The 17,180-nt window shown below is 47.0% G+C and overlaps 1 protein-coding gene across 1 annotated transcript in view; it reads left to right on the top strand.

Moving 5' to 3' along the window:
* Positions 1–17,180, top strand: part of LOC135918621 (uncharacterized) — a 37,399-nt gene that overhangs the window by 6,042 nt on the left and 14,177 nt on the right. The window contains exons 2-8 of the mRNA XM_065452242.2: positions 3,088–3,162; positions 8,546–8,635; positions 9,697–9,780; positions 10,049–10,125; positions 12,364–12,497; positions 14,274–14,370; positions 16,541–16,651. Coding sequence (XP_065308314.1) covers positions 3,088–3,162; positions 8,546–8,635; positions 9,697–9,780; positions 10,049–10,125; positions 12,364–12,497; positions 14,274–14,370; positions 16,541–16,651 — 668 coding nt within the window. The remainder of the gene's footprint in view (positions 1–3,087; positions 3,163–8,545; positions 8,636–9,696; positions 9,781–10,048; positions 10,126–12,363; positions 12,498–14,273; positions 14,371–16,540; positions 16,652–17,180) is intronic.

The following is a 17,180-nucleotide window of genomic DNA, read 5'->3' as shown; positions in this document are numbered from 1 at the left end:
GAACATTATCATTGGCTCACATAGCATCGCCGCAAAAGTGTTGCTTTCGTTCAATGATGGGGCTGTACGTAATTTAATTATAATTGTATGTGTACGTGATATAGTACATTCTCGGTCTGCACCACGTTTCGCTAGGTAACGAAGACGCTCCAGTTCCGTACGAAGCTTCTTTCGGGCCTGGCTGTCCTAGGCGCTAAATGCACGCTTTGGAGCCATTTTGCTGGTGCGTGTTTGTATGTACGTGCTCCTTCTGCATACGTGGCCAGCACGCTGTTCAGACGCCAGCCCTAAGCGCTGTCTTAAGGCTTTGGACGAATGTAAGGTTTACACTATTACAGCCCAGCAGGTGCTGTGCTCATGACACAGCCCTTGCCAAACGCACAATCGCCTCCCGCTGCACGTATGTCGGGACGAAAGGCAAAGAAAGCATAGCAGAGTGTCGGTGCAGACCAGTTGGTGATTCAGGATTTAGGTAGTTGCCGCAAGAAACGCGAGACTTGCAGAAAGGAACAGCACGAAGCGGTTTTCTTCAAGCGGATTTCTTCGTATCGTGTGTTCCTTGCGGTAACTTCCCGCATGACATAGTGCGCATTGACATCTCCGCAAAATATTACTTTTGTGTATTTCTGAAAGAGGCCAGTCAATGTGAAAAGCGATATATTTGTAGAAGGTTGTGGATGAACACTGACTAGGGTGATATTTACTCGGCCAAACCGAACTTCACATGCTGCGTATTCTGGGATGTCTGACGTTGCGGCACTTAATAACACTGACGGCAGGTCTCTTCAAGCAAAGATCATTGCCCTTCCCGGTCCTGAAGATCGAGAGGACGTATAAACAACGTAGTTAGCTAGTCTAAAAGCGTTGTATATACTGGCCTCTGTAACACATAACACTGGAAAGGAGAAATGGGTTCCGAGTTTTTTTGTTTTATCCGCACACTTAGAGCGAAGGCTATTCGCGTTCCACTAGAATATGGCGACATTTTGGCAGCAATTATTTATTCCCTGCCTGCGCAGTGGCTGATGTAGTGTTTTGCAATATCACTTGTTCCATCGCCAATACGGCCTTGACCTCCGGGAGGTTATTAGCCTGTGGAATAGCGGCAACTGTTGCTTTTAAAGCACAAAACAACATTGGTTTGACAAGTTCAGCATTACATAGACGCAGAAGCATTCGTCTGTTTCATTACTGACTGGTTGCGGTGTGCTCGTATTCCGTTGTATGTTAGCCATGCGGTCGCTCTTCTGACGAGATTCCTCCTGAACTTCCTGTCGAGCTCGATCTTGGGTTGGCCATGCCCCAGAACTTTGCCCACGGTGTTGTGGTCCCCTTGCGAAACGACTATTCGACACGGACTGGGAGCACTGGATGTGTGCCAGTCTCTCCGTGCTGGTTTTCAGTTGACATCTTTGATACCAGTTTGCGTGACTGGGTATGAACCAGCAGGTGTCTTTGGCACATCTGCTGGTGTGTCTTTGACGTCAAACGTCTTTGACGCTAACTTGTGTAACTGTGCACGTGCCGCTTGGGATGTGTCGCTCTACAATCACAAAAGGTGCCCCTTACATCTCTCCGATGCTGATATAGTTCGAACCCACGTGACAAGGACAGGAGTGTGACGCCTTAACAGGGTGCGCCACAAATTGACTAGTTTGGTGCCGCTTTTCGATGCGCGTCTTTCACGCCAACGCTTTAGCGAGCTGCACCACGAATGCACTGCGTATTTTCCACTCTTCAATGCACCTCTTGCCAACTTGGCTCACCGTGTGTGGGGCAGTGGGTACAGGGGCCATCTATGTAACAATTCTCAGCGTTCGCACAGATCGGCGGTCCACGGTTCTGGTCTCGGAGGCCACGCGCGGGCTTCTCGGCAGCGCTACTAGATGGCATAGCGTGTTCAGAGAGAAGCGCGAGAGAGGAGCCCGGCTGCTGCTTGAAGCGTTTCTCGGCGTTCACCGCGCACCGGCGCGCCATGCATCTCGGAGGCCATGGGCATGCTTCCCGATGGTGCCTCTAGATGGCGCCGAATGTTCTTATGGAAGCGCGATAGAGGAGTCCCGCTGCCTTACGCGCCTCGTACATAACGTTTCGACGTTGGAAATGGGTTGTCAATATATTGATTCATTGCTAAAGCATTACTGTCGACACTCGTGGTGAGATAGGTTCTGACGATTTTTTTTTTTCGTATGAGTACTTTGTTTTGCTTCTTCAATTGCAACCGTGTGATCAGCTGCGACTTGCGACTATTATACATGCATAACGGGTGATGACAGCTGAAATTCGGCAATTACCCACAGATTCAGAGGTTTCAAACGCAGCATGATTCGATAGAACGCAAGCAATAACATTTTTTAGCACTCAGACACTTGCTTCACGGTATTCCTCGAAATTTTCTAATACTCGGCGCTCCTGAAAGTATTGTAATATTCTAGAAGACGCCCAAGGTCGCATGTTAACACGGCGCTGGACCTTCATGCAGGTCCGCTACTACCCCTCCGCCCCTTGGTCTACCTCCGCAGCACTGATTTGTGCAAAACCCATGCAATAAACCAGCAGTGTCAGGCTCGCCTGATCGAGCCTGCGTTTAATTATGTATGCCCCTTTAAACAGTCAATGTATCTATTAACGTATTTTGTGAAAGGTCAGAACCCGAAGCGTTATGACGCTTTCAAATTGGTTTCTTGAAAAAAGAGAAATGTGCATTTTGTGAGCCCTATGCAAATCCTCTGAAGGAAACAATTTCTTCATCATCGTTACACAGCCTCCGCGTGGTACAGTCAATTTTTTCGGGTTACACATGCCTTTTGAATAATAAAGGGTATTTAGACGGCTATTTTCAAAGCAAATGTTTTAACTTCGAAGTCGCTAAAATGTCGCTAGCCGTATTCTCATGTTGCTAAAGAGTCACCTGCAGTTAAATTGAAAAATTTGTCGCTAGGCACACAAAAGCGGCTAAAGCTAGCGAAAAATTGCTGATATGGCAACCATGCCGATTCTACAAGCAGATTGGTGAAGATGTGGCTGTGGAACAAGTCAGCTGAGCAAACCTAATGTTCTTTTGCTCGTTTTTTTTTTCTTTTTCAGAGAAACCTGATGACAAGCCTGAGGACCAAGTGGCCCCCATGGGCGAGGAAGCATCTCAGCCTGGCTGCTCAAAACGTACTTATATCAATTATTATGCGTAGTACGTAATTAGGTAGATTAAAATTGCAGATAAATTATTGTATCAAGCTTCATGCCCAAGTATGATTTTCAGATGGCATAAATTCCGATAGAGGTCTTGAATGAAAAAGTGTCTTACCTTGCCCAGTGAAGTTTGCTGCCTGGATATTCTTAAGTTGTGGGTCTCTAAATTGAACTGCTTCACTTGGGCCCAAATTCCTCCTTCGGATGGTATGGCCTTGCTTAAGTATAGGATAAAAGGATTAAAACCTAGTGGCTTGTTATGCATAAGGTGCTTCACTGCCTGGCTCTTCGTAAGATATGTGGGGGCTGTAAAGTAAATTGCTTCTTCCAAGTCGAAAGATGGATTGGCGTCGCAGCGTTCTTCCATAATAGACTGAAATTTAGGCCAGTCCACTCTTTGGAACGTATCCCGTATTTTGGAAGGGGACAATCCTCTGATCTTGATGTACGTGGGAATGTGGTCGCTTCCGTGCGTCTCTATGTCCGCAAACCACCCTGCACGTCTGACAAGGCTTCGTGAGACGAAAGCCAAATCAAGACAGCTGCTGTAGGTGGAGCCACGTAAGAAGGTAGGACTTCCATCATTCAGCAGCCAAAGTTCATTACTGGAGGCGAAAGATACCAGAGCTCTGCCTCTTGCGTTGATCATCGGACTTCCCCAGAGTGTATGATGGGCGTTGAAATCTCCAATGATGACCCAGGGATTGGAGGTTGAAGAAAGGATGTCTTGGAGTCTTTTGTAATCAAATCGACTTGACGGAGATAGGTAGGCGCCCACAAAAGTAAACGCCAAATTCTTTTTTCTTACGTTTAGGCATATATATTGGTTATAGTCATTAGGTGGTACAGGCTGATGAGTGTAGGTGAGGTCACGGCGAATACACACCAAAACCTTACTGTTTTCATAAATAGTTGACGACATAAATAATTCATATCCAGAAAGCCTGATTGTGTTCGATAAGTTCGGCTCGCAAATGACGATAATGGGAAACATATTGGCGTACACGAAGCGACGGAAATCCGAAAGGCGCGCTCTGAGTCCGCGCGCATTCCACTGAAAAATAGCTGCTTGTCGGACCTCTTCCCTAAAGGACCGGGGCTGTGGGTTGTGGGCTGTGGGTACTCAAGGGTTGCAAGCACCGGACTCAGAGCGTCCAGTACTTGAAGCGCACTTCTGGCAGACGGTGTGTGCATGTTGCTTAGCAACACGCGAATGGCATTCATTAAAGGCCTAATAAGTGCTATCACTTGCTCATCTGTTTTGCGCGACTCCTCGGATACAGCACCTTGCTGTGCTGGGGGCGGCTTCTTCTGCGGCTCTTCTGGCGGTCGTGTACATGGAAGTGGCGGCCATTCCTTTGTGGAGAGAGATCTGGCAGTTTTCTCCCTTCCAACACCGGTGTTCGGAGGGCTGGAAACTTCCACTGGTGATGCGGCTTGACGAGTTGACTGGTCCTGAAAACTTGATGTTTTACGTCGTGAAGACGTTCGACGGTGACGTCGTCTGCGCCGTACTTTCACAGCAGCTTCTTTGTGGGTAGAGTTGTCTCTCACCATTTGTTTAAGAATGGTGATCTCTTTCTTGATCTGGGGACAGTCTTTGGAAGAGGCGCAGTGATCACCCTGACAGTTAGGACACTTCAACTTGATTGCGTTGCAGTTGTCTTCTGAGTGGGGTTCGGCACATCGAGGGCACACGGCCGAATTTCTGCAGACTCCCTTCACATGGCCAATCTTCTGACAATTGTAGCATTGCATTGGTCTTGGAATAAATGGTCGAACCTGGTGGCGAAAGTGGCCGGTGCAAGACACTATGCGCACTCTCACATGCTCTTCGAAACTGAACGAATTTGATGTGGAACTAGAACGACTTCGAGCAATCCGACGACGTGCTGAACGAAGATACCGACGTACGAAAACAGTGGACGATTTACGGACCGCCAGGCGCACGCAAAAGAAGATACAGCGCAGGTTAGACAAGCTCGAATCGCAACGTTGGAATGCCTTCTGTGAGTCGCTAGATCCACGCAAGCCTTTATCGCAACTATGGAGAACGGTGCGCGGTCACCGGACACTCCCCGTACAGCGATTCCCATTCAAGGCGCTTGCCCCCTCTCAAAAGAGATCGGAGATTGACGTGGCAGAGGATTTCTGCGCCAGATTATCCGGCAAACTCATGGCTACCAACATTCGATCGCCTTCGAGTAACTGTCCGCCACCACGTGATCACCGGATGGATCTACCATTCTCAATCCACGAACTTAAGGCAGCATTAGCTTTGTGTAGCCGCACATCAGCGCCAGGACCTGACGGAATTTCCTACCGAGCTCTGTGTCACCTGGGGGAGCGAGCGAGAGGACTTCTTCTTGAGGTGTACAATGAATCTTGGACAGATGGCACACTACCAACAACCTGGAAGACAAGTCGCCTTGTTCCACTGCTGAAGCCTGGCAAGTCGCCGTTGGAACTCTCATCATATCGCCCGATCGCGTTGGCGAGCTGCGTGGGCAAAGTAATGGAGAGGATGGTCCTAGGACGCCTGGAGTGGTACTTGGAATACCACAACACCTATCCAGATGCCATGGCGGGCTTCCGACGCGGTCGATCATCGATCGATAACGTCGTCGACCTGGTCACCTACGTTCAACATGAGAAATGCCGTAAGCGTCTCTGCGCTTCTTTATTCCTCGACGTTAAAGGGGCGTATGACAACGTTACGCATGAAGCCGTCCTCTCTGCTCTCGCAGAGGTAGGAGTGGGTGGTCGGATGTTTAAATGGATACGGAGTTATTTATCCATGCGATCCTTTTTTGTAAGCACCGAAGAAGGCCATACTTCTCTACATTACAGCTACCGCGGCGTTCCCCAGGGCGGTGTACTTAGCCCTGTGTTATTTAATCTAACACTAATTGCTCTCCTTGAGCACGTGCCAACTACTGTCAGGCTATCAATGTACGCCGATGACATCTGCATATGGACGTCTGCAGTAACACGCCTACAGTTGCGAGCGAGAATTCAGAGAGCCGCCACACAAACTGTTCTCTACCTTCGTAATCGAGGCCTGGAAATTTCCTCAGAGAAATGCGCACTAGTGCCATTTACGCGCAAACCCATGGCCAACTACAGTGTAATGATAAATGGCCAAATAATACGATGGGTCCGATCGTACAAGTTCCTAGGTGTCATAATTGACAGGGGCTTGTCACGGAGCCCACACGTATCATACATGAAAAAACGGTTGACGGGCATCTGTCACCTCCTCAAGTTTTTCGCTGGCAAGACCTGGGGAATGTCGCCAAGTGCGATGTTGCAACTGTACAGGGTGCTTTTCCTAGGATTTCTGCGATACAGCTTGCCAGCAATGATCAACACAGGTAAAACAAATCTACGCACAATACAAAGTCTTCAGGGTCAAGTGCTCCGGATCTGTCTAGGCCAGCCTAAGAGTGCTTCAACAGTGGCTACGATAGCAATCGCTGGAGATCACCTTGTCAGGACCCACATTGAAATTGAAGTACTCAGGACCCATATAAGGCATCTGACCAGGACTCCTCGTCACCACTTGGCCTCCCTAACAGCGGACAGACCACACACACCTTTCAGCCGGACGATAACGGCATATGATGAATCATTGCCAGCTTGTTTCACCCCGGCTGCGAGACCTTCGATTCCTCCATGGTGCCTCGCTCAGCCAAAAATCAACCTCACAATACCTGGTATCTCTAGAAAAGCTGATCTATCATCGCCAGCCCTTAGACAGCTCACGCTACTACATTTGTACGAGAACTACCGTGATTCTACGCATATTTACACTGATGGATCTGTCCTTCCAAGTAGCTCCGCGGCGGCAATCGTCATACCAGCGAAAGCTACAACAATTAAATTTAAGACGACCCACGCGACAACATCGACGGCAGCAGAGCTCGCAGCGCTCTTTACTGCCCTTGATCAAATTGGTGATGAACCACCACATAAATGGACAATATTCTGCGATTCGAAGGCGGCACTGCAGTCTCTACTGTCACCTTTACGACGCGGACCACACGAACAACTAATATTCCATATTACAGAGACGTTGGAACATATAAGTGAAGCAGGCCATGAGATCACTTTTCAGTGGCTTCCAAGTCACTGCGGGATTATCGGCAATGAACGGGCGGATCACGCTGCTCGCTCAGCCCATACTGAGGAGCGCCACGTCCCAATTCCTCTTTCTAGAACTGACGCAGCACGGAAGCTCCGCCTACTTGCTCGGCAGTGCACCGCGTCGCAATGGAATGAGCCACATTTAAGAAACACGCGACTGTACTCACTTGATCCAACACTAAGTCTTCGAGCGCCATCACAGCTTCTCCGTAGAGACGCCACGCTTCTATATCGACTTTGGTTGGGCGTTGCCTTTACGAAAGCCTATGCATTCCGCATAGGGATGACCGACAGCCCAACCTGTGACCACTGTGGCCATGATGAATCAATTGGCCATATTTTGTGCACCTGCCCGCAGTACAGTCCACAGAGGGCATGCCTCAGCCAGGAACTTGACCAACTGGACAACCAACCGCTATCCGAAAAAAGAATTCTGCAACATCGAAACGACCTACCGTCACAGAAGGCCGTGCAAGCGCTATTGCGCTTTTTGCGTTCTACCGGCCTGTGTGAACGACTTTAACTGGAACGCCTTTTGTGTGTCTACCTCCATGTGTGCGTGTATTTTTTTCGTTTTTTTTTTAGCGTTTTCCTCTCTGTCATCTTTATAACCCCTATCCCCCATCCCCAGTGTAGGGTAGCAAACCGGATACTCATATCCGGTTAACCTCCCTGCCTTTCCTCTTCATTCTCTCTCTCTGCGTAAAGTAAATTGTCAAATCTTGAAATTTGTGCCAACTTCTCGTTGTAGACGTCTGATCACAAATGGGTGACATTCTCATGGAAGAAATTCCAGTAGATTATACCTTACAGGAAGTTTCACAGCCTGGCTCGCAGAATGCGTGGAACTAGAGTCGAGAATCTTTCTCATGTTAACATATCTGCCAAAGTCTCTGTGCACATGGCATATCATGAATTGAAAATACTGCCATGGAAGAAATTCCAGGGGATTACACTCCTCTGGAAGCATCTGAGCCTGGCTATTCAAACAGTACGATGGGGCTACATTTCAAAAGTTCGCATGTCTTAAGTATTTTGATGAAATAACTTTGCAGAAAGCGTTCAATCGGCCTACCATGCTGAAATGAAAGGAATGTTGCCTTATTCCCCTCCCTATGAAACTTTACTATCTGGTTCTTCAGAAGGTATGCAGGAATCGGGACTCGAAACAGCCGTGTCTTGAATGTTTGCGCCTCAATGCTTCTTGCAGACAGCGTACCATGGGCCAACGGTGCGGCTGAGGCAAAGGTTGCAGCGGTTTCCATTACCGATGAAGCGTCGCAGCCCGCCTGTTCGCAACGTATGTGAAAGCTCGACCATGAAAGCGTATTGACATTTGTCCTAACCTTTGTTGCAGATAGCTTGGTCTCGATTCATGATTTCAATTTATAATTCATGTCCAAGAGATGTGACAGTTAAGGAGTGTCAGTATAGTGTTCCACTGAGATAGTTTGTTCATAGCTACAAGGAATTTGGACACCTGAACTGAAAACGCGTAAGTGTGTTTGGTTATGTCAAAATGCCACCTTTCCACTACATACAATGATACACCTGCTTTTCTATTTTGCCTGTGCTGTGATATGTCTGTGCGACCTTGTGAGACGTATCTTCATCTGATCGAAACGATGCTTCTCTAAAGGCGATAAAGTCGAAGTTGAGGCTCTGTATTTCTGCCTCATTTTCTCCATTTTTATTTTATACGCTCCATGCATTAGGCAACAGGTTTTCAGTAAATAAAAAAATAAATTTTGCAATTTACTGAATGACTCGACGGAAAAAGAAGGCATATTTAGAACATTCCGCAGCGATAGTTTCTCCGATTTTAATATATTTTTGGACGACGCCGTCTTCACACGTGATATATGTAATACGCGCGGCTTGTTCTTCACGGATGAAAATCTTTCCCTCCTCACTAAAGACAAATTTGTAGTCCAGATAAATTCTGGGGCTTTTGTTTCTGCGAGCCACAACAGTTTCGTGTTCTGCGGAGTTAAATTATCATCAAACTTGATCTGCTTGTCTAAAATGCAAGTGCTTGCATATACTTACTTATCAGTTATATTTTCGTAGATATCCTAGCATGTCTAGTGAGTAAACCAGGGACTTTGTCCAGACTAGGACAGGTAATTCACATTTTGAACGTCATTTGTGGCAAGCGGAACCAGGTTGAGCTTTGCAGCTCGATCAATCACTTTGAAAATGTCTAACATAACCGCTACCTTTCACCGAATGATATCTAGGATAGCAACAGAGTATATGCCTTTTCCTAGGCCACTTCTCAGCTACATGGTTCAGAAATTATGCGGAAGATAAGGTTTAAAAACTTGCATCTGAAGGTAGGTTCTGAAATGCCTATTGCAGGGAACATACCGGGGTCAGAGGTTCAAGACTTCCCTGATGACACCCCTACAGATGAAGAAATGTGTGACGTTGAAAGCCACCCAGGTACAGAACGGATGACACGTCATTTTGGGGACAATAACTACAAAAAAAATGACTTGAGTCACGCACTTTTAAATTCGAAGAACTTCTCAAAATAATGATTGCTCCACAGTTACCGTAAGGGAAGCTGCGTTCTAGTAATAATGTTTTGTGGCCGATCATTTCCGCTTTATCGTGTGCGTCTATAACTCGCTGTCGCTCTGGGCGTGTTTATCCACAACAGATTAACAAAATTATGTATGGCCTAGAATTGTCTTTTTTTTTACCACAGGGCCGTCAAATGAAAATCCCGCTGACGTCTTCGCCATGGAATGTGAGGAAAGCGACTCTTCTCTTGCGGAAGCTCAGGTCAGTAATCACTCATCTGCAGCAAAAAAAAAAAGAAAAAAATTCCAGCATGCATCTATATGCATTCCAGCATGCAACAGATACTCGCGACTATTGTGGCGCGTGTTTTTAGCGCGTCCGTAAGTGACAATTGGGCACCTACCGGCCCCTAAACGACCTGTTTTTTATGTGGCTAGACTAATCGGTAATTGGGGGCCTGTATTTAATTTGATGGGCCGATGTTTGTAGTTACGAAGTTACCAGAACTTTAGTGAAAGACGATGGCCAAAATGCAATAAATATAATTCGCAAACCGTGTCCTGACTTAACGTTGACATACCCGCCCTACGATGTGGGCGCGAAATTCCAAAATAAAAAATTTTACCGACACTCTTTCATCTAGTAATAAGCCTATTGCCGCGAAACAGCTCGAGTCGAGCTTTTCAAGAACACTTTATGGATGTAAAGTGCCTCAGCGCTTCTCTTCAGCGTCACTTTAAGCAGAATTTCGTAACCTCACTCGAATACATAGCCTGCACTACTGATTAGGGCTTCCTGACAGACAAAGGGTAGACAAATCGACAAGTTTGTAGATATTCATAGCTATTGGCGCGCACAGAAAAGACGCAGGAAAGAGTCTGCGGATCACACGTACTGTGAGAATTGGTTTAAGGGAGTCTTTCATTCTTGTTTGATAAAAGCTTTGCGCCTCTTCGATTATCAGCCCCTGAAGGTTCCGCACTGCTTGGTACTGCTGTACCGCATCCGATTTTCTCAAACAGCTTCGGAAGCTCCGACCATTAGTCCGAGAGCTGCCAGAATCGCGTTCGTTTTTCACGGGCCGGAAGTCGCGGAATGTCCGCTCACTCTCGGAGCTGTCGGCAGACTTCTGCTTGCGCAAGCAGCTAGCAGACGAGGGCTGTCTTAAAACAAGATGCGCGCGGCGTTTGACACTACGTTGTGAAACGGGCCGTGTGCTTCTGCGTGCTTTGCGCGTTCCAGACGGCAGATACTGTGCACTCGGCTATCGCTTCTGTTATATCGTTGTTTCGTGGGCTGGTAGGCTAGTTTTTCGCGAGCGTTCTAATTGGGCAGCTGTAGTCTTCGTGTTTTCTAAGAGAAGCACGGCGATCAGGCGTACGTGCTTGCTTTTCTCGATGTGTTTCGCGAAATGTATCATGCTCACTGCTATATGCGTACTAAACCGGTAAATATCTTTCAGAATAGGAAAGCTGGTGTGTGGGGAAGCGTACCATACTGGATGTGGCTATTTCACGCCGGTAGCTGGAGTGGCATAGAATCGGAGCTTCACCGATTTTTGTTGACACATGTGTTCATCGCCTCTGTTGTTAAGCGTGAGCGTCTGCTTTTTGACGTGCAGGATTCGTAGACGGTGTACGCGCGTTCCGTCCCGGACAGGCTTCGGGACTTTAATTATTAGACGGCTTCACGAGCTTTGAGGATATCGGCGGGTGCTTTCTGCATGAACAGCGACGTGGTACGAATGCGATGTTGCTTATATGTCCATGCGGGAATTCCGCTTAAATTTCACTGGCCATCGGGCAGTCGACAGGATTTGAACCTGTGCGGAGATATATGCATATAATATATTGCAGAAGCGCAGGTACATGCACGTTGAAAGGCAAGAACAAGCATTAGTTTCGACGTTTCAGTCACGGTCCGGATAAGCGCTTCTCCTATAGCTGTAGTCTCTCTCCTTACTGAATTATTTTGCGCGGCGATCTTCCACGTCACTCTTTTCTCTCTCCGCTAATGCGACACACACTTTACCTCCTTTCCACTTTTGCAGGATCAGTACCGGGGCACTTCGGGTGCTAACATTTGCCTGCGCTGCTGAGTCCACGCCTTGTGCCTCTAATGTCGCGCTGGGTGTGTGGCGTGGTAGCACTTGCACAAAATACGAAGCGGTTTGACACACGTGGATAGACTTTTCTTTAGCACGGGATAGCTTCATTTCCTTCACACGTGAATAGATGGTATCCAGAATAATCCGCCCCCCTCGAATACACTTTTCTCTCCCTTCTTTTTTTTCTTGAGATGCCATGATGCAGCGTAGAGACCCAACTTCCTGTAATCTCTATGTTAAAACGGGCTTTCTACGTAAGCATAGTGTCACGTATTTAGTAAAAATATTTGCCTGAATTGATTTAAGTCGTATGTATTTGCGCAGGATAGGCTTTTGATTCTCTTGTACGTCCTGTCTTGTACTAAGATGTTTCTTTTTTTTTTTCTTCTCAGAAAATCTACGAATCCGCGGCTAAGGAGATAAGTGAGTTGTCAAAATGTGTTTCCGACATAAATAGCAGATATGTAACCAGCAGGACCCTACAAAGGAAGTGTCTTGGAATGCGCATTGAAATGGAAAAGTTCATGTAAGTTCATTTTCTGCCGTTCATTTCGATTTCTGTAATTTTTCGCGGACACCGAAGCGCAAGCATGTGAGCATCATTGCTAGGAGCCGCAAACCAGAAGTTCCCACCGTTATTTTAAAAAAAAGACAGGGAAAAAAGTTTCGAATTTTTTTTGTGCACCGACAGAAAGTCGTCCATAATTTAGCGCGCCGCTGTTAAACGGTAGTGATATCTTTATGCCTGTTCTGAAACATAGCACAGTCATCATCATCAGCCTATTTATGTCCACTGCAGGGCGAAGGCCCCTCCCTGCGATCTCCACTTACCTCTGTCCTGCGCTAACAGATTCCGAGTAGCACCCGCAAATTTACTCATTTCGTCGCACCACCTCGTTTTCTGCCCCCCTTTACAGCGCTTCCCTTCTCTTGGTACCCATTATCAGCCTAATGGTCCAATAGATATCTAATCTGCGCATTATATGACCTGCCCAGCGCCATTTTTTCCTCTTGATGTTTATTAGAATATCGTCTATACCATTTGCTCTCTGATCTAAACCACACTCTTTCTGTCTTTTAAAGTTATGCCTAGAATTCTTCGTTCCATCGCTCTTTGCGCGATTCTTAACTTCTTCTCGAGCTTCTTTCTCAGTCTCGAAGTCTCTGCCCCATGTGTCAGCACCGGTAAAATGAACTGATTGTATTTCGATTTCTGTAATTTTTCGCGGACACCGAAGCGCAAGCATGTGAGCATCATTGCTAGGAGCCGCAAACCAGAAGTTCCCACCGTTATTTTAAAAAAAAGACAGGGAAAAAAGTTTCGAATTTTTTTTGTGCACCGACAGAAAGTCGTCCATAATTTAGCGCGCCGCTGTTAAACGGTAGTGATATCTTTATGCCTGTTCTGAAACATAGCACAGTCATCATCATCAGCCTATTTATGTCCACTGCAGGGCGAAGGCCCCTCCCTGCGATCTCCACTTACCTCTGTCCTGCGCTAACAGATTCCGAGTAGCACCCGCAAATTTACTCATTTCGTCGCACCACCTCGTTTTCTGCCCCCCTTTACAGCGCTTCCCTTCTCTTGGTACCCATTATCAGCCTAATGGTCCAATAGATATCTAATCTGCGCATTATATGACCTGCCCAGCGCCATTTTTTCCTCTTGATGTTTATTAGAATATCGTCTATACCATTTGCTCTCTGATCTAAACCACACTCTTTCTGTCTTTTAAAGTTATGCCTAGAATTCTTCGTTCCATCGCTCTTTGCGCGATTCTTAACTTCTTCTCGAGCTTCTTTCTCAGTCTCGAAGTCTCTGCCCCATGTGTCAGCACCGGTAAAATGAACTGATTGTATACTTTCCTTTTCAATGATAACGGTAAGCTCCCAGTCAGGAGCTCACAATTTCTGCCGTATGCGATCCAACCCGTTTTTATTCTTCTGTGAATTTCCTTCTCATGGTCAGGGTTCCCTGAGATTAGTTGACCTCGGTAAACGTACTCCTTCACGCAAACAGTCACGGCTACCTTAAATGTGTATAGAATAAAAATATTGTCTCGATCCATTGAGTAAAAGAAAACACAACAGAAACTATCGGCTTCTTAACCTTACTGAAAACACAAAATCGGGTTCTTTCGCGTAAAAGGCACTTTTTTTTCTTTCACTTCAAGCTTTGCGCATGCTAACGGGGCAACCAAGTACATTACATATTATGTTAGAGTTTTACGATATGCCTTTGTATTGGTTTAAATTAAAATGACCTTTATTAATCCAGTGGTTTTTTTGTTATCTCTTCTAGTATGAGGCAAACCGACGAAGAGAGCGAGCGTGCGGGGATGCGCAACTCACTACGCACAGCCCTCGCCGTCAATTGTCCTCTGTTTGAGTGGATTCAGGTAAAAAAAAAGGAAAAACAACCTGTCGTGTACAAAAGTTGGCAACACAAGTAGTGTAGTGTACTTTGACAAACGGTTGCCGATACCGATACAAGCGCAGCACCCCGGTCTTTATTGAAGGCAGGAACTCTCGTCTATTCTCTCAAAAGGTTTACATTTACGATTTCGATCTGGCAATGTATTACGATATTCACGAGAGATATATAGGAGGAACTTATAGGAGGAACTTATAGGAGGAACTTATAGGAGGAACTTATAGGAGGAACTTATAGGAGGAACTTATAGGAGGAACTTATAGGAGGAACAGCATTTCACGTGGTTTTAAAAGTATTTAAAAGATGGCCGCGACATTTACTTCTGGGCGCCCGTTGCAAATAGTAGATTCGTGATATTGTTACACCAGCATTACTGGAATCGTCCGACTCGAGTTAAAATAACTTCATGTGGTGTGTTACGCGTACTTTTTGGGGTTGTATCGTTACGATACGAGCCTCGTTGTGCCCGCTTTCTTGCGTGCAGATGATTTATTGCTGCAACGCGTCTGTAAACAGCGCCGTCTACGAAAGTGGCGGTTCGGGCGAGTAGGTGTAGCGTTGACTTTTATCTGTGTTCAGTTAGCACAACTCGGAATGCGTGAAGGGAACGATACCAACAAGAAGCGGAAGTCATTTTGGCTTCGAACTTTGAACTGTTTATTTCGTGACACCTGTGAAAGCTTTTATTCCAAGCGAAAAACACAGACATAGCTCTTACTACTCGTACCGGCAGACAAAGAAACATAAATGCTTTACATGATCAAGCTGTATATTCCGAGCTTACATACTACGCTATGAGGTTCTGTTATTTCACGTGCGGGCTTATTATTGTCCGATAACAGCCCCTCTATGCCAGCTCGGGGGCGAAGGAAAAGTTCTTCGAGCGAGAAGCAAGAAAATCACCGGCTGGTGTGTTATTGTTATTGGAGTGCAGGGTCCATGTCTTGTGGCAAATATTACATCGGGTAACGGGGCGCTGTCTTACTGACACATTGCGCAAGCTTATGCAACGTGTCCAAACTACTATCTACTAAGATTTTAAAATATGCAAATGCTACGTTGCTCGATAGAACCAAGGTAATGTTGTTTGCCGTCGCTCGGGTAATACGCATATTTTCTGCATTCTGCCTGATTACATAATTAGTGGTAAATAGTTATGCAACTTCTCAAATATTACAATTACATTAAGTGCGTCAATGACAAAATTGCATAGCAACGCGGAAAGACTCCCGCTGCAGCTTTGTGCTGGTGAATACATGCTACATAAGCGTTTTCTTTTTCGAGCGTGAAAGAAGCCCGCGAGTACGCGCAAAGTGCCTCCAGCGGCCAGTCGCGTTCGCAGTTTCCCTCAGCGAGGCGGACACCCTGAATTGCCGCCTTTGCTGACCCGGACAGGTGCGTCAGTGGACATTTAAATTCTATCTCCGATAGCGAGTCATTGCCCAGAATGCGTGCCCTGGACACTGGTCCCAAAAGACCCGCCAGTCGCGCCGCTCCCTAGAAAAGCTCGGGATGTGCAGCTTTGGCAGGGCAACGCGAGAGCGCAACGCGGCAGGGGCCGCCGCTTGAAACGACACTGCTTTAAGTGTAGCTTAACAACGACGGGATTGGACCCCGACCCGGACGTCCGACTCGTTCGTCGCCTTGCGAGCAACTGCGCTAAAGCCCCTTAAACTTCGTAAAGTAGCGACACTCTCCTCCTCCGCCTTCACTCCTCCTCGTTTCTCCTCTCTTTCACGCTCCCTCCTCGACCGCGGCGCCGCCTACACTGCTCGAGCATAGCAACGGCGCCAACATGTGCTCCTCGCCACTCCGTAGCCACTTCTCGAGCAAAAATGGCGCTGATACATGGCGCGAGGGTCCACGTGATGCTATTAGGCCAATAGCGACGCGGCGTCGGCGTCGGCCAGAGCGCGCGAGGAGGAGGCGGCATTCTTCAAAGCGTGGCACTACTTTACGAAGTTTAAGGGGCTTTAAACTGCGCAAACAGTGGCCGCCGCTCGTGCTCGGCGCACCGTCTTAGTTTGCGACAGGGCACTTACCGTTTCGAATGCTCGCCAGAAGGTAGATACATGAACCTGGATTATCTGGCATTTAAAATCGCTAATGGTCGGCGATTTTCATTTGTCTTGCAGAATATTGGAGAAATCGCTCCAGACGAAAGAACACGGAAGGACTCGGAAAAAAAGAGCACTACGCCAGCGAGACGTAGCTCCGGGAGCACAAGCAAGGACGACAAGCTTCAGGTTGGTTTAAACGTATCGCCTTTCATTTCGTGGTGAGGGGTAAAGAATGTGCGTTTGACTGCTTTTCTATTTGATGTTGCCGCGAAGCAGTTCTTTCAGTCGTGGGTGAAAGAAAAGGTGCTCGATATAAACAAGGTGCAAGAAAACGATGACGCAATTCAACGAAAGACAAACGACGCAGCACTTGTTACTGCCACTTCAGCCACGCTCTGTCCTTTTTGCACGCAGTTGATTGATTGCTGTAACGCCGTACTGTAAGGTTGCGTATGCACTCCAATAACTCCATGCTTTCCGTACGATTATGTGAAGCGGACGGAATTTCTATGGAATCCATATTGATTCCCTAATGCATATGCGGAGAGCCCATGGAACTATCGGTTGGGCTGCTGAGCACGAGGTCGCGGGATCGAATCCCCGCCACGGCTGCCGCATTTCGATGGGGGCGAAATGTAAGACATCTGTGTACTTAGATTTAGGTGCACGTTAAAGAACCCCAGGTGGTTAAAATTTCCGGAGTCCCCCACTAAGG

This window comes from Dermacentor albipictus, chromosome 5 (genome assembly GCF_038994185.2).
Source record: "Dermacentor albipictus isolate Rhodes 1998 colony chromosome 5, USDA_Dalb.pri_finalv2, whole genome shotgun sequence".
In the NCBI taxonomy this organism is placed as follows: domain Eukaryota; kingdom Metazoa; phylum Arthropoda; class Arachnida; order Ixodida; family Ixodidae; genus Dermacentor; species Dermacentor albipictus.
This window is presented reverse-complemented; position numbering and strand designations above follow the sequence as displayed.